Raw genomic sequence first — 26246 nt, 5'->3', positions numbered from 1 at the left:
CCCCCCCCCTTGGCGGCCCAAGTGGTTCATTTCATATCAAGGAATCTTCAAATACTATGCTTTTTCAATATAATACCTATGACGCCCCTCTCCCCCCCCCCCCCCCCCCCCAAGCCAATCCTGGGTACGCGCCTGAGGCATTTCAATCCAATCAAAAGAATTTATCTTTTGAGGTCGTATCTTAATAATCCGATCCATTTTCCACAGAATGATCGTAAGAGTAGTGCTAGCCGTCGTCGCCGTTTCCTTCATCCAAGCCAGCCTAGGCCAGTTCGAGGGAATGCAGATCCAGTGTGATAGAGTATCAGTAACACGCCGAGTTAGCTACCCTGGGTGTGAGACGAAGATTGTGAAGGTCCACGCATGCAAAGGAACGTGTAGATCGCTAACCGAAATACTGTCTGCCCATCCCTGGACAAACACAATCTGCGAGTGCTGTAAAATGACCGACGTAAAAAAAGAAAAAGTTACTTTAACATGCAGTAACGGGGATCTTCATACCCGAATCCTTTCGTCTGCTGTAGGATGTAAATGTCAACTTTGCCAGGATTAACTAGGCTGTAAAAGAGTAAATTATGATCTATTTATTTATATTTATCTTGTAAATAAAGACTTGTATTTTATTCTGGTGGTTTGAAATGGCAATCAGACGGAGCGTTCTTTGATTGCATTTGCTGATAATTTGTTGGGATCATAATAAGAAATCACATTTTTAAAATGAGGAGCTTTAGGTATCAAATCACGTTGACAACCTGGATTTAGTCGAATCTTTTAGAAACCTTAGAAAAATAAGGGGTACCCTGATCGGTTTAAGCGCAAAATCTAAAATAAAATGCTTAATTTTCTTATCTGAAAAGCATGCAATATCACTAATCTGCGCACGTAGCTCGCGCAGAACTGCAATGCAATTCAGACAATGGATAACTCTCTTGATTCAGAGGAATTCCAATAGGTCTGGTAGGACTATCCTCGTCATGACGTTTTCTTAGAATGGTATCACATGTTTCATAGAGATAAAAGAGATAAAACAAAAACATATGGTGTTACGCCGCAAAATGTAATAACTAACACAAAATGTAATCTTACCGCGAAATGTAATAACTTTCAACGCAAAATGAAATATATGTTTAACGGGAAATGTAATAACGCAAAATGTTCTACTTATATCAGGAAAAAGGTGAAATGTTAACAAGAGACAAGCGGAAGGATCGTTTAGTGAAAGAAAGGCAGTGCGACATGAAAGTGTATTGTTCTTGACTTGGCTTCCAGGGGTAGTTGGTATGTTGTGACATTATTCCCGATTTAGTTTGAGAAGTGACAAAGTCCAGTGCATATAAATTCGGAACAGACCTAATGAAAAATATATGAAATCAACGAAAAAAAACTTGATATAAATTTTACGACTGAGTGATAATGGTTTTGCAGTCATATTGCGCGGTGTGTCTAGAAATTGCCTAATTCTCTTTGTATTTTATTCTACAACAACCAAAACCGCACAGTATCGCAGCTTTACAGACCATGATCTAGGGAGGATTCTCCATCTCAGGTTGCTGTCAGAACCACTGCCAAGTTTTTGGAGGGGCTCAGACCAACTGTCGATTCGAAATGGAATACTACAACTGTTGGTCACTATATGCAACCGTTTTGTCTGTTTTCTTAGATACAGCTTTTAGCTATCGGTTTATAGGTTTATAATCATCATTTGATGTTATTACATTTTGCGTTATTACATTTCGCGTTAAATAATTATTACATTTTGCTTTGAAAGTTATAACATTTAGGGTTAAGATTACATTTTGCGTTGAAAGGTATTACATTTCGCGTTAAGATTACATTTTGCGTTAGTTATTACATTTTGCGGCGTAACATATGGTGCTTTGAAAAGTTTAGGTTTATTAGGTGTAGGTGTCACCTTTTTCAAGTCCCAAATTGCATTTGCCCTGCAGCGGAGCTAGTATGTGTGCCTTGTTTTGAAGGAAAAAGCTCGATCTTGTTCAAAACTGGAAACAAAATTAGTTAAAATCCTTTTATATAAATACATAGCTTCACAAATCCAGCAGTTTTAACATTATAGTTATGTCCAAAGAAAAATTACTTTTATTTTATATTTACTTTTCCTATATGGCTATATCAACACACACCCCATGCAAAATGCAAGAATGGCATATTTGAAAGCACCGAAAACAAAATAAAAAAATATGTAAGTGTGAGTAATTTATGCGGTTATATTGTTAGAGCTCAACTGTCACCATAGAGGGAGCCAATATCTGAATATCTACACTTAAAAATACACGTGAAAATACAATGGATCTTTTCATATAAACAGTTTCGCCTTTAACTTGAAAGTTCACGGATGTATAAAATGATTTCTCTTATGATTTTCGGCCAGCTTTGCCTTTTCGCTACTATCAAATGATACATGAAAAAACTGTGTTCTTTTTATCGAATATATGCTCAAAACTTATGTTGTTCTAATTCCAATGCTAGATTCCAACTCTTAGAGAATTCTCAGGTGTCGCGAAAAACGGGCGGGTTGTTCTAATTCCAATGCTGGATTACAATTCTTAGAGAATTGTCAGGTGTCCCGAAAAACGGGCGCTACATTCACAAGGCATCAAAGAAGAACTAACAAAAAAAGGAACTAAAAGAAACTAAAACAAATCCTACCAAGAAAAACACACAATATTTGGGGTATGAGAAAAACATAAGCGAAATATAAAGCAGCACTAGCCTTTGAAACTATTGTATAATGTAGTCATGCCTTTTTGGCGGTTATCTCTGGGTAGAACTTTCGCCGATCTGCGGAATTGGTGATGAGCACAGCTGTATCTATAGCCGAGGTAGGTATATAGGCGTATATCGCCCCCTACCCACCCCCTCATGGTCCGTCAAATGTGGGTCATTTCTTGTTTCTCTTCCCCTATGCTACCTACGACTGCGCACCCCCCCCCCCCCCCCTCCCTTTGGCAAATCCTGAGTTGAGTTGGCAGATTTTACCTGCGTGCGCATTGCCGTCATCGCCACCAATAATAGCTAGCCTGCGTAGCAAACACAAAGGGCTAGGGAAATGGATAATAGGCCGCGCGCGCCTGGGGAGAAGGAGAAATGAAGGAGTTCCTTCCCGTTTTCATTCACCTAGCCACCTTCACTAAACGTTGATTCTCACTAGGACGCAAGCGTACGCGCAAACGGAAGCACAAGTGAGAATCGGTCAAGCGCAAGGAAATCAAGCAGTTGCGTTCTCTTGCGCTTCTGCTTTCGTTCTAGTGAGAATCTGAAAATTACGTGCGCCGTTGCGCTTGCGCTTACGTCCAACCTTAACGGCTTCTTACGGCAGGCTACATCGTAGTCTCCTTCGCAGCCCTCAGCAGTCGGAGTCACACCGCGCCCCCCGCCCGTAGCTACATCGCTACCGCCAGCAGCAAGGCCGTTAATGTACATATAATCGGAAGTCATGGCCCGATCGTTGCCTCCCCAAGAATTTTAAGATTGCACTCGGAAAGGATTAAGGGTCACTTAAAACGTGTTTGAAGTGTATAAACAATACACTAGTCAATGATAGATAACTAAACAAAATGGCTCAACCCTGAAAATTGTCTGCGCGCGCTTGAATAACGAGCACGAGTTTCTCCGTGCTCCACCGTTTTAGTATAGGGGCCTCATCAACAGCGAAAGCAACGAGAACGTGACAAAAAATGCTTTTATTTTGTATTAAAACCCTAGCGATCGATGCTTATGCTTTTAACTCTGGAAACATTTGAACAGCGCTTGTGCACTTATCGCCTCTCTAGTGTTCGTTATAAGCCCGAGCAGGGGGAGAAATGCGCGGGGCATTTTTCGGGGTTTTCGTGCCGGAAAACTACCAAAGCAAACGTAGGCTAACAAATGAATAGAGCGGAGTTTCACTCCCTATTTTCTAGATGGATTTAGGGGGGCTAAGGTTCAGCGAAGTCAGTGATTTAGTCTGGACCCCATCCTGCGTTTTTCTTTATGCACGCCCCTGTTCTGCCATAGTTTGGTTTACAACAAGTCCCCGTCCTCGCTAAATCGTAAATGGAGTTTTCTCGTTGTCGTGTGAAAAACAACCGAAATGTATCAGACGATTTGTCTGACTGATGTATCAGATAGATAGTCACGTCTAGCTCGTCGCACTTTCCATTGTTTTCGACCGTTGGGAGACGATGATGTAGGGACCCTCTTATCACGGACTTTTAAAGCCCTTAGCACCCTTCAATGTCAGCACCCATTCTAATCACTCCTTTACTATACAATTAGGAATTGCGAAGCCTTGTGCAGTCTGTATGTCGTGGTAGCCTTTCGCGGTTGTCCGTCTCTTTGCAGCGCGACGAACATGTCGTGGGCCGAGTCTTTGTAGTACTTCTGCGAGGCGAATGTATGGAAATCGTTCAACTCGTGGGTGTGGTGTAAAACTGTATCTTCAGACGCTTCCTGCAATAAGTTATAAAGATATGGGCGTTAGACAACCTTTGTGTTTGAGTTAGTTATTCAGAACGTGTTTCTGTGATAGATGCGTAATCGTAAACATCATTACATGTTTCTTTTTCCATATGCGTGTATGTCTGTCCAGCCACAAGTCTGTCCATTTGTCCGTCCAACGGCCCCCCTAACTGCCTGTCCAGGTATTTTGTGGGCAATGAATTCAGGGTCAGGCTTTTCTAGTTAGTGTTTTATCTTTTGTCATGTTTATACAGGCCTGTACCCAGGATTTTTATTGGGGGGGGGGGGGGGGGGGGTTCCGAATTCGGAAAAGTGGACCTATTTTTTTCTGGGGGGGAGGTAGTTCTCTGATAAAAATCTGACAATCCCCCCCCCCTTTGCAGTATCTCCACGGGACGTTAGATTTGGCTACATTCCAGAGTAATCTATCTTATGCTTTACATTCAAATATAAGGTATAAGTCAGTTACCTTAGAGCACAAGCGGCCGTTGCTGTCAATTGCAAGGTATTTTTTCACTTTCGGCGAGTAGATTCGAACTGTGTTCTTGGAAAGAGTGTGAATTTCTAACGTCGCTGAAAAGGCAAAGGAAAAGAAGTCATACAAATAGAAAACGGTGCACGCGCCCTTTTACAACTACGAGGACGAGTGGACGAGGCTAGGGGAGTAGGAAAATAGTCGATCGTTATATCGTCAGTAATAAAACCAAGAGATCCTCTGAGAACTGTTGATTTCCCTTTGTTGTGAAAATTAGTCCTGTACGATAGCTAGCGCGTCGGTGTCGGTTGCAGCAGATTTTGCAGCATAACATTTTTTTAAAGAATGTCGGCCAACCACTCTCGTATTGTTTACAATTTGAAGATACAACGGTTTTTGTGAAAAAAACTTTCGAAAAACAATCCTGAATGAAGTCTGATACGTTATTGACGATTTTGATCTTGGTTACTTACTTGAATAAGCCGATGTTTTGTTCGTGGCTCGGCATGGCGGAGTTTTTTTTTTAAGTAAATGAATCGCTTCTTATGACCAAGCGAAGCAAGATCAACAAAGTAGCAGAGGATTGTTGGGTTTTATCAGGCATCATATACTGTCATCTCTGCCCTGGAGGGGAAAATGGGCTAGAAAAGACCCATTACGCTGACAAAAAGACCACGGTGCATGCGCGCGCACCGCGCAACTTCACATAACCAAGTTGAAGCAGCGGGGGCATTCACTATAGATAACATCATTTTATTATATACATACTGAGAAATACTCACTGAAGACCCATTCAGTAAATTTTCGTCCGTTCACTGGTCTCGGCAAATCAGAGGCGCGAACGATGTTTTTTTACCGTGAAGAAAAGTTGTTAGCGGTTCTGATTGGACGAACGATATTTTTTTGCACTGCACATGAATGGCTTCAATCAGGACGCATCAACGAGTACATAAAAATCGTACAAGAATTTTCCATTTAGTAATTTATTTATTTCATAGATGTCGAGATTTTAGAGATTAAAAAGTGCACTTCTTGTGTAACATGAGCTACAGTCTCGAGCGTGACATTAGCGAGACAGATTCATTTCAATGTAAGTTTCTGTCTGTTCAACTGAACCGTCGAACAGCACAAACCTCGGAGCCTCTGCAGCCAAGTCTAATAAAATGTTATGCAATAAGCTTATTATAAATTTCTCAGTTTGTATATAATAAACAAAATACAGCAGGTAAAGTGCTTTGTACAGTTTTTATCCACTCGTTGTTTTGTATTGTGTCAAAAAAACTCACTCGTTCCCTGCGCTCATTCGTTCATTTTTTATACTGCACGCGCCGTACGCACTTTCCATGTAGTATTCTTTATAGAAAGTATACTGACCATAAGGACAGAGCTGATCTCGAGTCCCCGACACGCTCCCATCATCGCTTATTTGCAAGAACAGCTGGTTTTTACAGTAAAGGCGTATGTCAGTCGTACATGTCAGCGGCGAAGCTGGTAGGGTGGATTCCACAGGGAGCCACTTGAGGGAAGATCTATTGCAGCGCGCTAGGATTGGGGAGCTGAGCCTTCTGTCACCTAAGCGGGCTTCCTCGAGAAGTTTGGAGATAGAGAACTTCTGAGGCGTAGTGAGAGAGGTCGCTGTCGTCATGTTATTTCTGGAAATATACCACATTGTAAATGAGTAGTCCATTGCATTGTGATTGGGGAAGCCAAACCATTTCCAGACCAATAACGAAACTGGGGTTATCTTACGATTTTGCTTTTATGATCGATAAAACAACACACATGTTGCAAACTGTACAACATTCATTTTTACGTTGTATGTTTTGAATTTTTACAAGTTAATGGGACGAGCACTGTTCCTATTACTCGACTTTACGTTCCCGTGACCATCTTTCGCGTCACAGTAAACTGACGATGCCGAAAATCAAAGGTTAACAAATCTCTTAATTGTAAATCTCGATCTAAATCTTAATGATCCTCAATGGCATGATTTTTACAGAGAAATCTCTGCGAGCGTCCAGATACCTAATAGGGTTAAACTATGCACGCATTAGAATATTTGGGCTTAAAGACACGACACCCACAAAAAATCAAGTTCACGAATAAAATACCTGTGTTTTAGTTTCGTTTCTAGGGTACTTTGTATTTCCTAGTTGCTCTTCTTCGTCCAGAGTCCCAATGAATACTACTGTGTATTTTCTAGTTGCTCTTCTTCGTCCAAAGTCTCAATGAATACTGTGTTGGCTAAACTGAAATCCTCTAATTGTCCACAGACTTTATAGAATAGCTGCTCGTACGATAAAGGCCTCTTTTACACAACAAATCACATGTTATACCGGAAACATTACGGCACGTTATCACACCAAAGCCACTGACCCAGACTGGGTATTACTCATGCGTATCAAAGGAACATTGCTTCGATGATTTTTCCTTTAAAAATATTTAACGTCAGACACGTTGTCAGGGTTTTGAATGTATTGAGGTTGCTAGTGACATGTATGATCTGGTGTTTTCAGCGTAGTACCTTGAAGACCTCTTAGCGTGTCTGGAGGCATCGATATAATGTTTTTGCATCTCTGGGTAAAATGGAGCCCATGCGGAAGTCATAAAACTGCTTTTTTCCTACGTTGGAGATACAAATATTGTACTAAATGTTTCAAAAAAACCAACTTCCCTTCCAGGTGTTTATGGCACATTGTAGCCTATTTGACCTGCTAAATTAAATTGTGACCCTTGTTAATTGAGAGCTGTGGACAATATTATAATACTTGCTCATGTCAACCTTACCCCTGTAGGTTTTTAAATTTCTAGTCATTAAGATTGGCATATGATTTATTTACTTTACTGGTTTTAATTATATGTATATTTAAAAGTGCGAACAAGTAAAATTCTAATTAATAACCGAAATAACCCGAAATAATAGTGGATAAAGAGAGAGGATGCAACACAACTGAAGATGATCACAACAACCTGTTGTCCCTGGATGCATTTATCATTGGAGACAAATTCCTTTGAACATTTATTTTTTCTTCAGGCTTTTAGCGTGGGATCGGTCAAGTGGTCTATACTATTCGGTTAACAGACTTTACTGAATTTTACTACATCTTTATCTTTTCCATCTAGAAATCAGACGCCTTTTAGTACATTTATATAATTGTTGACAGAACTGCTTCCTGGTGTGAAGACTGGCAAATATCTCTTCTTTAGAATGCTAAGGTGCTTTGGTACGCGTAGTTCAAAGAGCTGTTTCCGGCGAGACTCGCCTGCTTTAAGTGCTAAGAGGATACACCATTTAAAGTCTAGAATTATTCGCACTTTTTTGTCTTTTGTCACAGATAAAGAACCTCAAACATCGTTAAAATATTTGGACGAGTAAATCTTCTAATTTCTCAAAATTTTCTTGAAATTTTATTAGCGTCCTAGAACTGAGAAATAAGTAAATCATCGGACAGAATGTCTTACGTAACAGAATGTTGTGACGCCCGCACGCTCGCCCGCCTTAAGGGGTGTTACGCTTTGCTAAGCTCGTCAAGCTCGTCTTTGATGCAATTAAAAAAAGACGTGCTTATACCAACAATGTTGAATTCCGGATCATGTTTTGAATCGGGATTTCCTATACAGTAATCAGTCCACTGGTCCGTGTAGCTCTCATGTAGCCAAGAGGGCGTCAAGTATTTTGTTATGAACATGAAACATCGGTTGTTATACCCCTCCCCCCCTCACAAGCAAATATAAAAGAATTATTCGTACGCCTGATTACCGCAACATCGTGTACATAATTTTGACTGATTTTTTGTACGAATACGGTAGCGTCAGCATAATTTTGACTGATTTTATACGAATACGGTAGAGTCAGCATAATTTTGACTGATTTTATACGAATACGGTAGAGTCAGCATAATTTTGACTGATTTTATACGAATACGATAGTCAGCATAATTTTGACCGATTTTCGTACGAATACGGTAGCGTCAGCATAATTTTGACTGATTTTATACGAATACGGTAGAGTCATCATAATTTTGACTGATTTTATACGAATACGGTAGAGTCAGCATAATTTTGACTGATTTTATACGAATACGGTAGAGTCAGCATAATTTTGACTGATTTTATACGAATACGGTAGAGTCAGCATAATTTTGACTGATTTTCGTACGAATACGGTCCACCGGGTGCCCTTTCGTCTGTCATACGCGTATGAAAATAGGGCTATGTTTAAAATGCTGGTTTCAACTAGACTGAATGAAGTTTTTATACAATTTCTTATGTAAAAACAGAAGTATATATGAATTTTACCATGGCTTATAAAATTTTATACAATTCAAGATGACCCGGCATCTTGATCAATATCGTTTTCGTCTGGAAATGATGAAATTTCAGAAATTTTGATTTCCCTGCTCAAGGTATGTATTTAACGTTTGTAAAACATTTTTTTTTTGGGGGGGGGAGGCTGTTTCAAAGTTTTTATTATTTGTTATTTTTAACCAAAAGCCAAAAGTAATTTAGAATTTTTTTAAAACAAAAAATAACTTCTTTTGATCAGCTGATTTTGAAAACATTGCAGAAGAACTAAAAACGTTAGTTTCGGTAATATATGACTTGCGAGTTGTGTTTATTTATAAGCATTTAATATTTCACCTCAGAATCACGCAAAACTCCTATTATTATCGCCTATTTTTTATCCAAAATAAAGCCCGCCCATTCACCATTGTTTAGGAACTTGGTGCTTATAGAAAAATTCCGGTCTTTTTGGAAACTATGCCTATATGTCTCCATATTCGAGATTAAGAAAACATCGCTGTGGCTATATGCCCGACAGTCGGGAAAATCCTCAATGGACTAATGCCCGACAGTTTTCATTTTTTCTTCAAACAACCCAGTAAATTGTCGACCTAGTGAGTTAGAAGTATATTATTTGATGAGAAAGGGAAAACAAACCTGAATTGAGCTTTGTTGTCGGTATTGGTTGTTTTCCGTCGTCTATGTACACTATAGAATAGTAATTTTAGTGGAACAAAATTTTCTTCAACATGCTGCTAAAATGTCGGCAGTTCTCAATTTACGAAAATATCGCGGTTAAATGTCGACCTAGTGAGTTCAAAGCATTGTATATTTGTGGAGAAAGGGCTAGAGAAACTAATTTGAGATTTGTATACGGAATTGAACGTGCTTGTATACACTATAAAATCGTTATCATAGTGACACTGAATTTTATCGTCTGCAACTGTCGGGTCAGGTCTATAATGGACTTATACCCGACAATTTCCAATTTATTCAAATAAGCCAGTAGATTGCCAGCCTAGTGAGTTCAAAGTATCCTATATTTGTTTAGAAAGAACAAGCGATTCTGAATTGAAATTTGTTGTCGGAATTGAATGTTTTCCTTACTTGTATACAATATAAAAGCGTTATTTTAGTGACACTTGCTTTTTTTGCTACAGTCGGGAAAGGTGTTTTATAGTGTACAAGCAAGAAAAAAACTTTAATTTTCGAGAACAAAGCTCATCATATTCGCTTGCCCTTTCTAAGCAAATATATAATACTTTACGCTCACAAGGTTGACAATTTACCGTGATATTTTAGCAAGTTGAGAACTGTCGACATTTAGCGGCATGTTGTAGAAAATTCCTAATTGCCACTAAAATTACGATTCTATAGTGTACATAGTCAACAGAAAACGTTTTTATTAAAATGCCAATAACAAATCTCAATTCAGATTGCTTGCCCTTTCTCAACAAATATAGAATATTTTGAACTCATTAGGTCGACAAGTTAAGGGTTTATTTGAATAAATTGATAACTGACGGGGATTTAGTCCATTGAGGATTTTTCCCGACCATCGGGCATATAGCCACTGCGTGAGAAATGAGAACATACCTCTCTAACAAATGTCTTGCTCCTCCGCTCTGCCAAGACTAATGTGTGTTATTCGAAATCTCGCCCGCGATCGTCAAACATAATTAGATTTTTGGAATTGTTTATGTTTAGCTTTTCCCGTTTTGACTCTTTTCTGGTATAAACATAAAAAGCAAATCAACTTAACTTGTATGATATAAATAATCCACATGCCTATTTGACGGTCATAAAAATATTGAAAGACTGGAGGCGGTTGGCGTCAGAGAGACTAATCACCATCCAAACTTGACAGAATTAGGGACAGTAATACGGCTGTATTCTAGACAAGAGAATAACAACACACTTGGAATCGAGGATAGAATACAAACGACCGTGGAATAGCGTGATTATTTTTGGAGCATTGTTTGTGTTCTAGTTGTTGGGCTTCCTTTGTGAAGAGGTGCATGGCGGGTACAACAAGATGGCGGCCATTACGAGAAGGGTGAGTATTATGGAAATTTAAAACAGCTTGTTTGCTGACAAAACTGTTAGACTTCGAAAAAATACACACAAATCGAAGTGATTACAAAATACCCGGCCCAATGGAACCTGCAATTCTTATAGAACGAGCCAGTAAATACAATGAAAATGCTATATATAAAGTGTGGATGGGACCCTTGTATTCTGTCTAGCCACAAAATTCGTTCTTCTTTCGATCGTGTACCTATCGAAGGTTTGCACTTCAATTTCTCACGATCAAAATATTTTGTGGCATGAGATTGTGTCAGGTAGATACCCGAGGACCGGGAGCGTTCGACCAAATACTAGATACCATAGCCGTCAACCCAACTTGGACAGGAATCTTTTGAAATCGGGTGAAATACAGTAAATATGTGGAAAGACCCAGGAGAGCAAATGCGGGTGAATACAGAGAATGAATGAACATTCTCACAAAAATTGGGCTTGTGATGAGGTCCAAAATCTTGTTTCAATGGCTTAAAAAACTTTTTTATTCCAATTAGCCCCAAAATTTATGACGTCCAGCTTAGGTGATTAGGAGGGGTGTCTACAAAACGAAGACCTAAAACTTAATACCTGTGACCCCAAAAGCTATGACCCCCCAAAAATTTCAGTTATTATTTAGTCTACCTTGTTTCCCAAATGACTACACAGCGCGAAAGTTTCATATGGAATCAGTGATCCTAATGAGGTAATTCAGCGAATTTTGTTGTGCTTTTAATGGACAATAAACTCAGAAACCCGGAATGTCACCCGGTAAACTTTTTCGGTTGTTTCTTCCAAAATCTTAATTGCCCGCTAAACTTACGGCAAAAAGCTTCATGTTCTAGTTGTGCTCATCACAGAGAAAGTTTTCATCACAGAGAAAACCATTCCACCGCCCAGAAAAAGTGGGCCAATCAAGGCTTACATCATTTTATCGGATCTCCTTCCAACCAATCAGGTTTCATCTCTGTCAAATGATTTGACATTTAGCTGTCACAATGCGCCTAAAAATATAAACAGATTTGTGAAATTATTATAAGTTTTTCTACAAAATGAGACTTTATTTACTTGTTCTTTGTCTTTCTTTCAAAAAATGTCGATGCCACAGCAATTTTTGGGGTGCAAGTTGTCTACAGACATCGACAAAACTAGGATTTCAATAACTATTTAGCCAATCTATTCATGAAATTTGGAAATTATAATTTACTTGTCAGGAACCCGTATCGGCACACTACGCAAAAGCTTTGTTTTAATAAACGCTCTTCCTCGCCAGGGAGTTAGAAAACTTCTCTGGGGGCATTTTTCTAAATAACTGGTAATTGCCGGGTCTGTTAGGTTACCGGGAGAGCAAAGGAGCGTGTCTGAAAAATGAGTGCAACTACAATTTTTAATGGGACAAATAATAAACGACGATTAAAATTGTTCATTGACATTGGCAAGCACATGAGAATATTTCCTCCATGAAAAGCACAACAAAATTTGCTGAATTACCTCATTAGGATCACTGATTCCATATGAACCTGTCGCGCTGTGTAGCCATTTGGGAAACAAAAGGTAGACTAAATAATAACTGAATTTTTTTGGGGGGGATCGTAGCTTTTGAGATCGTAGCTTTAGGGGTCGTAGCTTTTGGGGTCACAGGTTTTAGGTATTAGGTTTTAGGTCTTTGTTTTGTAGACACCCTTATTAGGAGCTGTATGTAGTAATTCAAGACATGAATTGCTTTCCTATTATGACTATTTGACACACTCACCCATGTTGGGCAGTGGTATCTTCAGAAAAATATACTAAAACAAAGAAAAGTTACAGATATTTACTATGCATTGTGTGCTTTACAAGCTGCGTTGCCATTGCTTGAGTTCACCAATAACCAAGCCAATAAGAATGCAGTATTTATTACTACACCAGCTAGGAGAAAAAGATATTGTTTCTTGTCTTGCAAATCACAATGTAGTTGAATGTTGCCTCTTTGACTCAGCTTTTAAATTGCACTCAATACTGCTTCAAGAAAGATATGGTTTTTCTTATTTTGTTATAATTTACATATTATAAACTGTTAGAGGCTTCTGCTCCTTGCCGTAGCTGTATTGACTTCCGACGGGATAACCTTTATTTGAAGGACTGGACTGTTTTGCACTACACTTCATATTCCATTAGCTTTACTGGGTTTCACATCGCTTGTTTAGCCACCAGTAAATACACGATAATTGAATAGTAGTAGAAGTCGACTGGAATGAGATAAAGATAAATATATAATGTACTAGTGTTCTGTACTATAATCAGTTCTTGAGATTGCCTACATGGATATTATCTACTTACAATTTTGTGTCCATTATTCCGCTAGTCTTGAGAACAACCTGCTCCATGCAGTTTCTGTTAGCTCTAAACTAGATTAACTTTCAAATATGCTATAAATGAAATTGGAACCAATCATATTTGGTTCCTAGATATACATGCCCATATTTGCGTTGACTATTGTTCAATGTGCAAATCAGTAGCTGATGGATTTGATCCTTTATCACTTTAGGTATTCCCTCTGGTTGGTAGTCTGCTAAGAGACAAAACCACTCTCCTATCAACAACACCAGTAAGTACGGCATAGATTATTTTTCTTGATGTACTATCCAAAGAAATCCCCCTACTACAGTATTGCCAACTTAGAATTGAGAAGAATAGTGGCAAGCCAAGAGAGAGTAAACGAGGTTCCCCGACTATTGAAGTAGTTGTCAACTGCACAAATTTAAAGGAAAAGACATCAAGTTTTTTGTCAAAGGAGAGTTGTCATATCAAAACCTATATTGATTCTATTTTGATGATATTATTGATTAAGATAAATGATAAAAATGAATAGAAGATCCCTTTTGAATAGAAACAAGAGTGTTGTTTTGAAAATGTTAAAAACTTTAATAGATTGCAAATCTCCGTTTGATTTTTGTTTTCACAGTTGCACATGATAAGTCTGAGGAGTGTGACAGTAAAGGATTTGCCAGTGCACTATAGATACAGGGATGTCCTTAGGTATGGTGTCTATGCTGCACAACCAGGACTGGTAAAAGCCAGTGCATTGGAATCTGCAAGACTGGCTATCATCAGAAAAACTAAGAACAAACAAATTATCATGATTAAGGCTCATGTTCCCATGACTAAGAAGGCACTTGGCAGTCGAATGGGTAAAGGCAAAGGGAAGATGGATCACTATGTGGCAAATGTGAAGGCTGGTAAAATCCTATTTGAGTACAGCAGTGATAGTGAAGCTCTGGCTTTGGAGGCCTTTCGTCAGGCCAGCAATAGACTCCCTGTAAAAACACACTTCAGAGAGAAACCAAGAATTGAAAAACAAGTTTGGACATTTTGAGCCAGATGTAGCTGTACAATAAAGATGCAATCACACAGCAGGACTAGACCATGTTTTGCTGCCTTGCAATCAAACTAGTGTTGAAACTCTTGAAAACATCTCTAAAAACCCTATTGCTTAAATAAAATATAGAAGTAAATGATCAATAGAGGTGTAGATGTACTCATCCTCCCTAAATTTCTTAATGTCTCTCTGTATCAGTCCTGCTGGGTTGATAGGGGATTGATATATTTTGTGTTTTTGTGTTTACGGTTACAGCTATATTGATTTTTCATTTGTGCAAACCTTGTTCTAACCATATGAAGAGTATCTTAATGTGAATAACAATTTAACTCAGCATAAAGCTCTGGAAAAAAGAAAATGTAATTCAACTCTTTGAACCAACTTTACAGTGGAATAACCTGAAAATATAACAAGTTTTTGAGTACCTGTTTGTTTCTGCTTCCTCTCGACTCCCAAGCAGAGATGGATGAATAGCTTGGGAAAATAATTTCCCATAATAATTCCCCATAATATTACTGTTTTTACAAAAGGAAATGTGCTATTTTTTAGCCTACATTAACGCTTTTTTCGCGTTTTTTAACGGAAAACGCGAAACATATTTTTAAAATTGTAAAAGCAGTGTGTCTATTGGAAGTTCCTTTGAGAATATTGATTATTTAGAGCGGATGTCATGTTAATTGGCGGATTTCAATCGATTATTTTGTCTCTTGTCGGTTGAATTTTCTGTCGGGCCTCCGAAATAAAACGTGACAATCCCGCTTTAATCTAGTTGGAAGGAGAGGTTACCGAGCACCCAAATGATAGACATTTTTGAAATCTTTAGAGGGTGTTTAGTAAGGATTTTGATGTCCTCAAGCGGAATTCGGGGGCTTTTGGCAGTTACGGCGGCTGTAACGGGTTGTTTTTCAGCGAAAATTCACAGGGTCTGTCAAAACTTTGTCTGTCAAAATCAAGTCTGATTTTTTTTCTAAAACATATTATAACTCCTCAAAATCAATGCCCAACGCTACAAAACTAATAAAAGAGCAAAACTTATCATTTCCAAATTCAATAATGAGATTTCAAGGGTAGTGATGGCTTGTTTATTAGCCTATTACAATAATTTTTTTGGCGCCATTGGACGTTATAATTCCAAAAAGGTAAAAAATTGAACGCTCCCTCTGCACCTCCCCCCCCCCCCCCCCCCCCACCCTCCCCCGGGTACGGGGCGCTATGGTTACAGAATTTGGCCATGAGACTAAACGTGTATTCGGTCGTAATTGTAGCTGCACAGGATAAATTTAACAAAGAAAAAAAAACCAGGCTGTTTCCTAGATATTAGAACAATGCAGAAATATGTATATTAAACTGTTTTGTTCGGTTAAATGCAATGTTGCTGCAAAAATTAAGGCACGTTGCTCGACGTTTATTCCTAATTGTACCTCCCGCATGTGCCTAATTTCGAGAGATCCAGTATCCTCCCATACAGGAGGCAGGTTATTGAATCAAGTCTTCCACTCACGCGTTGGCGTAAACAGATTCAAAAGCACTGTTTTCTTAAATATTATTGCTTGGTATATTGCTCAAGTCAATAACAGTACTAGTTTGTAACTTATCGGTTAATCAGCCGTGACTAACGATAATCAGATCGAATTCATTTGTCTATCAGCACAGGGAGCTCACCTCTACGGTTTGAATAAGGTTAGAGTTTTTTCTTTTTAGCTTTGCATTGTTGTTGATTTAGTGCGTGTGTGCGTTTGTATCTCTTGTCTACTTTTTCGGCGCTCGGTGCTTTCTGGCGCTCTCTCGTTGGTTAGCGGTCTAACGGCCGTCTCGTCTGTGAAATGGCTTCCATGTCACGACATACCTAGTAAAAAGTTCACTCTTTTGTTTTGTATTGAGCACTTATTTTTTTGGTTTGCAAAAATGCACAAATTTTATTTGAATTAGCAAATGCATGCAAATGAAGATGAAACTACCGACTTTGATGAAAGAAATTAAGAACTTTTCAAAACAGAGTATGAATGAGAAGAATATATGAGAATACGGTGCACAGATATTTTGCAGATCGAAAGAGGACCGGCTACAACAAAAACTATATCCCGAAAAAAGGCCGCATTACCCCAATTGTCCAAAAATGTAGGTCGAAGAACTCTCTTAGTGATGGCCTTTTTCAAAAGATTAACAAAAAATACGAAAAAAACACAGGAAATAAATATATTTTGACTGCTTTAACAACAGGAAAAACGATGACAGCTAAAGGATTGATGATCATGTTAGCATAAAGGTTTATTCCAGTATCCTAATAAATTATGTTATGATTCATAAAATTTCAGCCAAGAAGGGACGCCTACTAGAAGTACACACTTCTTAATCCCAGCTTTCTATATGGTTGACTATAGTAGATCCTTCAATTATTGTTCATTATATCCTTAATACACGGTTCACTATAAAAATGGTTTGGGTTAGGGACACTATAGTCAACCATATATAAATGACTACTCTGCTGCCCTGGAACACGGGAGGATCGCAGACTCGCAATCAGCGCTCAGTCCGAAAACACAGCCTAACACGCAGCGAGATTTGCACGACTACAGCAGGAGAATTAAAAAAAAAAAAAAAAACAGCTGGGGGGCTGGAAACCTTCCAGCAATGAGGTAAAACATGGAAATAGGAACGGAACGCGGACAGACAGGAATATAGGCGGACAGTTAATAGGAAGGAATAAGAGCGGGTGGACTGGCAGGCAAAAATACAGAAGGACACGCACGCAGTCAGCATAAGGGAAGGCTAGGCGGGCAGCAAACAGTCAGGAATAAGAGCGGGTGGACTGGCAGGACACGCAGTCAGCTTAAGGGTGAGCTAGGCGGGCAGCAAACAGGCAGGAATAAGAGCGGGTGGACTGGCAGGACACGCAGTCAGCTTAAGGGTAAGCTAGGCGGGCAGCAAACAGGCAGGAATAAGAGCGGGTGGACTGACAGGACACGCTGTCAGCTTAAGGGTGAGCTAGGCGGGCAGCAAACAGGCAGGAATAAGAGCGGGTGGACTGGCAGGACACGCAGGCAGCATAAGGGTAAGCTAGGCGGGCAGCAAACAGGCAGGAATAAGAGCGGGTAGACTGGCAGGACACGCAGTCAGCATAAGGGTAAGATAGGCGGGCAGCAAACAGGCAGAAATAATAGCGGGTGGACTGGCAGGACACGCAGTCAGCATAAGGGAAGGCTAGGCGGGCAGCAAACAGGCAGGAATAATAGCGGGTGGACTGACAGGACACGCTGTCAGCTTAAGGGTGAGCTAGGCGGGCAGCAAACAGGCAGGAATAATAGCGGGTGGACTGACAGGACACGCTGTCAGCTTAAGGGTGAGCTAGGCGGGCAGCAAACAGGCAGGAATAAGAGCGGGTGGACTGGCAGGACACGCAGACGGCATAAGGGTAAGCTAGGCGGGCAGCAAACAGGCAGGAATAAGAGCGGGTGGACTGGCAGGACACGCAGACAGCATAAGGGTAAGCTAGGCGGGCAGCAAACAGGCAGGAATAAGAGCGGGTAGACTGGCAGGACACGCAGTCAGCTTAAGGGTGAGCTAGGCGGGCAGCAAACAGGCAGGAATAAGAGCGGGTGGACTAGCAGGACACGCTGTCAGCTTAAGGGTGAGCTAGGCGGGCAGCAAACAGGCAGGAATATGAGCGGGTGGACTGGCAGGACACGCAGACAGCATAAGGGAAGGCTAGGCGGGCAGCAAACAGGCAGGAATAATAGCGGGTGGACTAGCAGGACACGCTGTCAGCTTAAGGGTGAGCTAGGCGGGCAGCAAACAGGCAGGAATAAGAGCGGGTGGACTGGCAGGACACGCAGACAGCATAAGGGTAAGCTAGGCGGGCAGCAAACAGGCAGGAATAAGAGCGGGTAGACTGGCAGGACACGCAGTCAGCTTAAGGGTGAGCTAGGCGGGCAGCAAACAGGCAGGAATAAGAGCGGGTGGACTGGCAGGACACGCAGACAGCATAAGGGTTAGCTAGGCGGGCAGCAAACAGGCAGGAATAAGAGCGGGTGGACTGGCAGGACACGCAGGCAGCATAAGAGTAAGGCAGGCGGGCAGGAATTTGAAGTCAGGCTGGCAAGAAAATAAGCGTTCGGGCATAAGCATTCATAGCAACAGCTTTTTTAGGCAGACGGGAGAGCACCTACAAATCGACCTGCTCAAAGTCACCCGCATTACAGGAGTCGCAACCCAGGGCCGTAAATAGAGCTTTCTTTTCGTGAGACGATGCCAGCTGAAGTATAGCTTGGATGGTACTGCCTGGACGGTGTTACTTCAGGTAATTTCCCTGTGGTATATTACTGTTTTTTTTTTCCTGGATCGTTTTGAGGAAAATTTCATGATCAATATTGACTGCGTAAAAAAGGGGCGGAATTTCCTGTGATTTCATAATATTGAATTGAAAACCAAAACCAAATCTACCACGGAAAAAGGTTTCTATTAAATTTTCAGGAACAAGATGGCAACACGGATCGAGACACCTTAGTGTCACACTATTTCCCCGAGTCTGTGACAGCGAGGTTCGTCCGATTCTGTCCGACAAGCTGGGAACATGTCATATCTTTGAGAGTCGAGATCTATGGGTGCGCCGAGGAAGGGTAGCAAAAATATATCACCATAACATTACGCTTCCTGCGAAACCCGGAGGTGGAGATGGCGAGACAGAAAGCCCCTGCAGAGGGCTGGTTGCACTAAGGCTTCACCAAGATATCAAGTGCGCAAAATATTGTTTTTCTCACTTCGCCTCATAATGCCAACCACTAAAACATATTAAAATGTATTATTTATTGACTGCCGAATAAAAACATGCAACTGATTTACAACAAGCCGTACGCTCTCTTACATTATCTTCTCTCGGTAATGGACTAAGTGTGGTTTCTAGCTCTAGTGGATGGAAAACCCTAATATTCTGTACAAAATAGAGTAACGCCACGCAAAAAAAAATTAAAATGCCCCCCCCCCCCATTCCAGTAGTATCAAATTTTTATAGCTCAAATCTGTAGGATGCAACGAGAGTTTGTGAATACGCGCGCCATCGAGCCACATTGCACAGCCAGGCCTTTTCTGTGACTGCAACATGGCCACGTGAACAGCGCATGCTGCCTACCACGTGACATGACGTCGGTAGAAAATGATTCGGGATTGGATGCGCGAGTAGCGGTTTGATTGGTTGAATTTAACCGAAGGTGAAGCGGAAGTTGCCGCCACCAGGGAATCCATCACTCTGTTGGTAGGTGGCACCCCCTGCGAAGAAAACAAAAAAAAATAAATAGGGTGGGTACTCACCACGACCACAGGAAGCCCAAGATCAGTTTTTCTGTTTTAAGAATTTGTAAGAAATTCACAATAAAAACACACGAGACTCATCGAGTTGTTAGAAGTGATCATTTTAATAATCTCTGTGAAGTATTGTAAAAAAATCAGCTACCTCACTGATGCCTCACTGCCTTACTCTACATAATAGATCATCTTATAGCCTAAAATATCCTTTTCACGAGTCAGCGGCTACACGTAGGCTAAGCATCTTACTAGTTCCAAAAATCACAAGATGTGACCTTGGGCTCCATGTGCTAGAACTGCAAGTGCGGCACAAGTGAGAACCTGGCAAACATTGGCATAGCGCAAGGAAATCAAGTTGGGATCTCTTGCACTTACCCTTGCGCCCTGCGTTCCTTTGTGCATTTAAATAGCCTAAAACACTACAGTTCGGTAGCTACAAAAATGCAAACGTGGCTATAGATATTGCGAAGCAAATAAAGGTTTCTCCTTTTCTGTATTTCTATTCTTAGACTGTACTGACTTCTATAGTGGGTGATGTAATATCTTATGGTTTTAGTTTATCATCTTACCTGGGCCACCAAAGTTAAATGCAAAGCCGCCAGGGCCTCCAAAGAATGCTTGGAATATAGAGTTCGGGTCAAAGTCTGCAAGACAAAATGTGTTAAGGCATACCCCTCAGACAAGTTGAAGGGTTGAAGCTATACACATACCATCCATGCCGTAGCCTTCTTCCAAGTCCTGGCCGCTGTCATAACGCCTTTTCTTCTTGGGGTCAGATAAGATACTGTATGCCTCATTGACCTGAAAATACATATATTTATTTGTAATACTAAAAAAAAACAATGATATAAACAATACACTGAGTACAGCTAGTAGAAATTAAAATGCATTCTATAAAGTTTACTCAGTAATCAGTAATACTTATTTACAATATATATATATATATATATATATATATATATATATATATATATATATATAATTTTTATGGGTTTTTATCTCTGAGAAAAACCATCTACTTCAGTGACCATTACCTCTTTAAATTGTTTCTCAGCAATTTTCTTCTGTTCATCTGATGCCCCTGAATGTCGATCTGTTGACATATAGGGAGACATCAATAAGACAGGATAACAGGCAGATGTAAGAGGCTGACTGAATGCTGAATACTTATACCTTCTGATCACCAAACATGTCTAGCCCCGCCCTCCAATACCTTGTGATCACCAAACGCACCTAGCCCCGCCCTCTCATACCTTATGATCACCTAACCTGCCTGGGTCTCCTTGGTTGGTCTGACATAGCAAAGAAATGCTAGGAAAGCCAGAATGGTCAATTACCTGGATGGTGTTTGAGAGCTTCCTTCTTGTAAGCTTTTTTTATCTCATCCTCACTTGCAGTTTTAGAAATGTTCAATATTTTGTAGTAATCTTTTCTTTTGCTCTTTTTTAATTCTAATTTAGCTTTTTCCAATAATCTTCTAAATTCTGAAACAAACAAATAATCAATCAAAGGATTAGAAATTCACTACATAGATTTGAAGTTGTTTATCAATAATAATTCATTGATTTATTAAAAAAAAGTGCAAAGGAAAGACACAGAACCATATGTATGCCTATCCCATAGAACTGTACCTCTCGAAGAGCGGTCCTTCTTGCAGAGCGATTCATAGTCCCTGACTGCTTCTTCATATTTTTCTGATTCCATGTAACTAAATCAGGAGGGAAATTAAAACAGTTATCAGTACTTAGACATAACATGCTACCAACACTGTCAATAAAGGTGCTCACAATGTGATCTATTGTTTGTCTATTACAGTTATTTTGATAGTAACCACTAATAAGGGCCGACACACTAGTAAGACTTAAAATAGAAATCCACCATTTGCATATACAATAGTAGTAGCAACCTTACTCTAAAATTCTTTAACTTTAAGACTTTTTACTCAAATCAAGGTGGCGGGAATCATATTTTTAAAGAGGTCCATTGCCAACGTATTTAACATTATTTTAAATTAGGCGGACATTGCTTCCTTCCATATTCTTCCCATATTATGAAAAATACATACCTCACTTTCCACGTCCCACCCTCCAGCTAGCTACTAAACAATAACTTATGTCCAATTATGTATGTAGTATTGATTTGTGGGATTGAGGTGGGTGCTGTTTCAGCAGATGCACCCCTTGCCAGAGACTTACCAGTTAGCTCTCTTAAGGTATGCCTTGGTATAAGTGTGGTCAAGATTCATGGCTTGAGTGCAGTCTTCAATTGCTTGATCATTTTTACCAAGCTAACAATGAACAGTTTAAAAAAAACCTGTTACATGTAGTTAGTTATGTAATACAAGGCCATCTGATAAATGAGACTTTTCCGTTGACCAGTTGGCCAAAGTGAAAGTCTTTTCAAAAACAATAAAACTGTGTCTAACTCTGCACATTAGAAACTACGGTTTGGAAGCCTTTCCCAAGATATGGACATTGATGTCTTGCTGGTAGTATAAAGGTATCGTGAAAGGCAGCAGGTTAATCCAAACAGGTTTTTCCTCTTGAACATCAGCCCAGTAAAAACAAAGAAGAGGCCTCTAATAGCAGGAAATATGGAATGATAATATGAGATTACCCACCTTTGATCCCACCACAGCTCTGTTATAGTAAAGCTTTGCATTGGTTGACTTATTCTTGGGGTCAATTTCTAAAGCCTCTGTGTACAGTTCATATGCCTTCTGGTAATGCCCACCAGTAAATGCATCATTCCCTTCTTGCTTCTTTGCCTGTAGCGATTTAGCTTTCTGACAGAAAATAAAAGGCAATAGTTACTACCAGCTATTGTAGAATTGTTATTTTAATTGTATAATTTTAGAATAATTTGTGCATATTATAGCAATTACACATCAGGTATGCTTCTAGGTATAAGAATAATGGGCAGAAATATGCCAAAAATTGATGTAAGAATAGCAGATATAAGATATAAGTTTTATTACAATTTCTTAAGTATCTTCTTTTTGCAAAACAAAAGAGAAATTAGCAGACACAGTACCCTTAATATCATTCTGGCCTTTTTGTGATCAGGGTCTTTCTTCATAACTTGGATAAAATGCTGATACGCTTTGTCCACATTGTCCTAAAAAACATAAAAAAAAACATTATCCATTACTGTCCAGCACGAAGTATCAGTTGATTGGCACAAACGACGTACTGTAACAACAAGTTTTCTGTCATGTTAAAGATGCCCACTAAAGTATCTTTTTCCATGCGGAACATGTCTTGTCAATAGAACTAGCTTACTCCCCTGGTGTGGGATGTACAGCATTGCACTGCTACCATATCCACAGAGCTTACCTGATAATACAGACATAAACCTCTGACATATAGAGCATCAATGTTACTCGGGTCCTTCCGTAACAACTCTCTGTGAAATCATATATTTTACTTATCAGTTACTGCAAATTGAAATGTAGGGCTATGACAATATCAAATAGAGCACCCTTCCACCCAAGGTTGAATGTAATAACATGGTTTAAACATCTCCCATCAAGAAGATGGAAATAAAATAAAACAAGTTTTTTTTATTTTTGGTACAAGTATTTAGGTAAACCAAACAAACCCCTTGTATATAATCCATTTCAAGGAAAATTTCTTTTTATCACACCTTCATTATTTTAGCATATAATAGCCCCTTTCAAATGACAAATGTGCTAACGTTATACTTACGTAGCTTCTAGTTCTGCATCACTGTACTTTTCCATTAAAGCTAAAGCCTCAGCCTTCATCACTTTGAAGAAAGTTGCAGCAGGGCAAACATCTAAAATATTCCTCATGCAGAATACCACCTGGAGGGTAAAAAGGTTTTGGTTCAAACAACAGCTACGGAAAAGAAACAGAAAATAAAAAACACCGGGATTTCTATTGTAAGGCACTAAAACAGTTAATCACTATCATCCACCTCTTAGTCCACCATGGACCACTTTTGGGCGAGCAAATTGTTTCCTATACTATATCTCCAAGGGAAATGGAAGCAAAACATTCAAAAGAGGGTATAAAATAGCTTTTGATCCATCATATGATTGCCAAGTGGAGCACATTGCTGGAACACATTACAGAGAATAAAATAGATGCCACCAAACTGACCTTTCTATAATCCTTCTTATCATAGGCTTCTAAAGCTGATGACTCAAAGTCTTGCACCATCTTGGCAGATTTCATCTGTCCACATAACAAAACAATGCCATGGCTCAATCCAAAGCAACACTAATATCATAGAAGCTCAATTTAGCCTAGAAATCCTTTAAACTTACATCAGCTCGAGCATCTTTATTCTTTGGGTCAAGTTCCAAGACTTTTCTGATCTCCCGCAAAGCATTACTTGCGGAGCCCATGGCCAAGTGGCATTTAGCAGCTCGGTAATGTCCCTACATCATGACACACAGCTGATGAGCTTGTATAGCCATTACATTTCAATAAAATTGAATATCATGGTAACAACAGGTTGCAGACTAGCCAGTCTGCTGTTTTAAAAATGAATTTACACATAGCAGAATTTCTTGGTTATCCAGTAAGGACCAATAGAGCACTTGAAGAGAAAGAACACATCTGTACAAATGTATGGTGACCGCAAAATGTTATTTCAGATAATAAAGAAATAAAATTTTAAAATATCAATCAAAATGTAAAATAAAAAGTTGAGGAGAAGGGGTGGAGTATACAGTAGGTATCAGCCTTTGGCCACCATATATACAATATACAATATACATAAATTCAAACTCATTAATGTACCTTAAATTTCGATTTTTTAGAGAATTACTGGATTCAAATGTAAACTTACTTTGACAAAGTTATTATCAATTTCAATGGATAGTAAAGCATCCTCCAATGCTTTGTCATAATTTGAAATCATCATGTAAGCAGCTGAGCGGTTCCCATAAAATGTGGCTACATGAGGTGCAAACTCTAGAAAAGAAGAACAAAGTTGTTCAATGCAGTTTAAGGCTCACAGTGCTGACATGGTCTTTACAACAATGTAAGATGTGTACTACATACAAATGCCTTTCGGGTAGTGCAAACAATTACAGACTGAAGTTAGACTCTGCCATCATATATACAGCGACTCCTTGACACCCAACAATTACAAGCTGGTTAGCAAGGAATGGTTGTCTGTGTGTGTGTGTGTGGGGGGGGGGGGGGGGGGGCATTAGGGCCAATAAAATACCATAACATTGAATCCTAAAATCATAAATAAGTACAGTGTGTGGTTTATTTTCAAGAGCCAGAATGTCAAGCACAAGGAGAGTCCACGTCTGGACTACATAATGCTTGCTCCCTCTTGCTTGATTACTTAATACTGCTAAGTTATTGGTTACCCATATTGATATCAATTTGTTTTGATGATTTTCTTAATAGTTTTTGTTTGTTTAATATAAAATAGAGATGATTTCAAAGGGCGATTATATGAAGTTAACATCCGCGAGGCATATTTGTCTAGAATAAAATAAAGATAAACATTCACAAAAGCGCTACATCATTTACTTGTCGATAATGGGATCTAAAGATGGAATGTGCTAGAAAAAATGAAGGCATGTGTTACCGTAGCTTGGTAATAACCACGGTGAATTGCTCCATCTGCACCCAAACAAAATTAAACAACGTCTTCTAAGCGAGCCTCTCATAGCTAAGAAAGGAGAGTACAAGCTTGTAAGTGGTTTATCTCACCTATAGCTTTAGAGTACAGCGCGATGGCTGAAACGTAATTCTTTAATCCATATTCGCGATTGCCCTCAGCCTTTTTTGCTTCCGCTAATTTGACTCTGCGAGTAAAAAAAGACAAATCCCTATTAGTCATTCACCAAGTCATTGCTCACACCATTAGAGTGGAGCACGTCTCACTTGTCTTGCTCTTCCTCTGGAGAGTTTTCCGGTTCTATTTCCATCGCTTCTGGTTTTTCTTCGCCGGATTTCATCTCTGTGTCCGCCATGTTCCTGAACACTCTCTGCTAGATACCAGGCTTCTGGCCGGGCAAGGCCCCATAAAAAAAATTGCGAAATATTTCGCGGTAAAAAAAAAGCGATGTTTCATTCGGTTTTTAATTCTTATCTTCACTTGTTCGGGTGCAATTAGAATCAAAATACGAATGATAAAATTGTTCTATTTACCGGCAAAGTTTGCTAGTTAGACTCTTTTTCTTGAAATTCAACAACAACAAAAATATTCAGAGACGTGTGCTTGTTGTAAGACATGGATATAAGATGGTGCGAATTATGAGGTGAAATAAATTAAAAAAAAAACAACAGTCAGTCAAAACCTCGCGGTAGAACACAGGCAGCC

The 26246-nt window shown here is 39.5% G+C and overlaps 3 protein-coding genes across 6 annotated transcripts; 1 reads left to right on the top strand and 2 right to left on the bottom strand.

Annotated features, from left to right (window-relative positions):
* Window positions 1-3686: 3686 nt before the first annotated feature.
* LOC5509094 (fibroblast growth factor 1) lies at window positions 3687-11096 on the bottom strand. Of its 4 annotated transcripts, none has more exons than XM_048724114.1 (4): window positions 10814-11096; window positions 6308-6585; window positions 4924-5031; window positions 3687-4448 (listed from the first exon to the last, which is right to left on the bottom strand). In XM_048724114.1, the coding sequence occupies exons 2-4, from the start codon at window positions 6576-6578 to the stop codon at window positions 4264-4266; spliced, it is 564 nt and encodes a 187-aa protein (XP_048580071.1). In that variant the 5' UTR covers window positions 6579-6585; window positions 10814-11096; the 3' UTR covers window positions 3687-4263. The 4 variants fall into 4 exon arrangements, with proteins under 4 accessions (XP_048580071.1, XP_032233810.2, XP_048580069.1 ...); XM_032377919.2 differs by lacking the exon at window positions 10814-11096 and adding an exon at window positions 7458-7629 and having other exon boundaries at window positions 3687-4449; window positions 4928-5031; XM_048724112.1 differs by lacking the exon at window positions 10814-11096 and adding an exon at window positions 7458-7628.
* LOC5509093 (50S ribosomal protein L16) lies at window positions 9106-15057 on the top strand. Its single transcript, XM_032377926.2, has 4 exons — window positions 9106-9339; window positions 11208-11273; window positions 13803-13862; window positions 14220-15057. The coding sequence occupies exons 2-4, from the start codon at window positions 11253-11255 to the stop codon at window positions 14628-14630; spliced, it is 492 nt and encodes a 163-aa protein (XP_032233817.1). The 5' UTR covers window positions 9106-9339; window positions 11208-11252; the 3' UTR covers window positions 14631-15057.
* Window positions 15058-19417: 4360 nt separating this feature from the next.
* LOC116616078 (dnaJ homolog subfamily C member 7) lies at window positions 19418-26138 on the bottom strand. Its single transcript, XM_048723701.1, has 16 exons — window positions 25808-26138; window positions 25634-25728; window positions 24750-24874; window positions 24223-24336; window positions 24056-24130; window positions 23639-23757; window positions 23267-23336; window positions 22965-23048; window positions 22552-22716; window positions 22127-22218; window positions 21563-21639; window positions 21269-21415; window positions 20966-21024; window positions 20642-20732; window positions 20501-20575; window positions 19418-19895 (listed from the first exon to the last, which is right to left on the bottom strand). Exons 1-16 carry the CDS (start codon window positions 25894-25896, stop codon window positions 19828-19830), a joined length of 1545 nt encoding a protein of 514 aa, XP_048579658.1. The 5' UTR covers window positions 25897-26138; the 3' UTR covers window positions 19418-19827.
* Window positions 26139-26246: the final 108 nt, after the last annotated feature.

This window comes from Nematostella vectensis, chromosome 2 (assembly GCF_932526225.1).
Source record: "Nematostella vectensis chromosome 2, jaNemVect1.1, whole genome shotgun sequence".
NCBI lineage: Eukaryota > Metazoa > Cnidaria > Anthozoa > Actiniaria > Edwardsiidae > Nematostella > Nematostella vectensis.
Note: the sequence above shows the minus strand (reverse complement) of the source record. Positions and strands in the feature narration are given on the sequence as shown.

Coding starts and splice junctions, on each gene's coding strand:
- LOC116616078 (XM_048723701.1), bottom strand. CDS start 25,896: ATGGCGGACACAGAGATGAAATCCGGCGAAGAAAAACCAGAAGCGATG. Junction 24,337..24,749: donor TTGATAATAACTTTGTCAAA/GTAAGTTTACAT, acceptor GTCATGATGTAG/GGACATTACCGAGCTGCTAA. Junction 24,131..24,222: donor ATAAAGATGCTCGAGCTGAT/GTAAGTTTAAAG, acceptor TTATGTGGACAG/ATGAAATCTGCCAAGATGGT.
- LOC5509094 (XM_048724112.1), bottom strand. CDS start 7,540: ATGACTTCCGCATGGGCTCCATTTTACCCAGAGATGCAAAAACATTAT. Junction 6,586..7,457: donor CACGCTAAGAGGTCTTCAAG/GTACTACGCTGA, acceptor GTATATTTCCAG/AAATAACATGACGACAGCGA. Junction 5,032..6,307: donor AGATCAGCTCTGTCCTTATG/GTCAGTATACTT, acceptor TTGCCTTTTCAG/CGACGTTAGAAATTCACACT.
- LOC5509093 (XM_032377926.2), top strand. CDS start 11,253: ATGGCGGCCATTACGAGAAGG. Junction 11,274..13,802: donor TGGCGGCCATTACGAGAAGG/GTGAGTATTATG, acceptor TTATCACTTTAG/GTATTCCCTCTGGTTGGTAG. Junction 13,863..14,219: donor CTCTCCTATCAACAACACCA/GTAAGTACGGCA, acceptor TTGTTTTCACAG/TTGCACATGATAAGTCTGAG.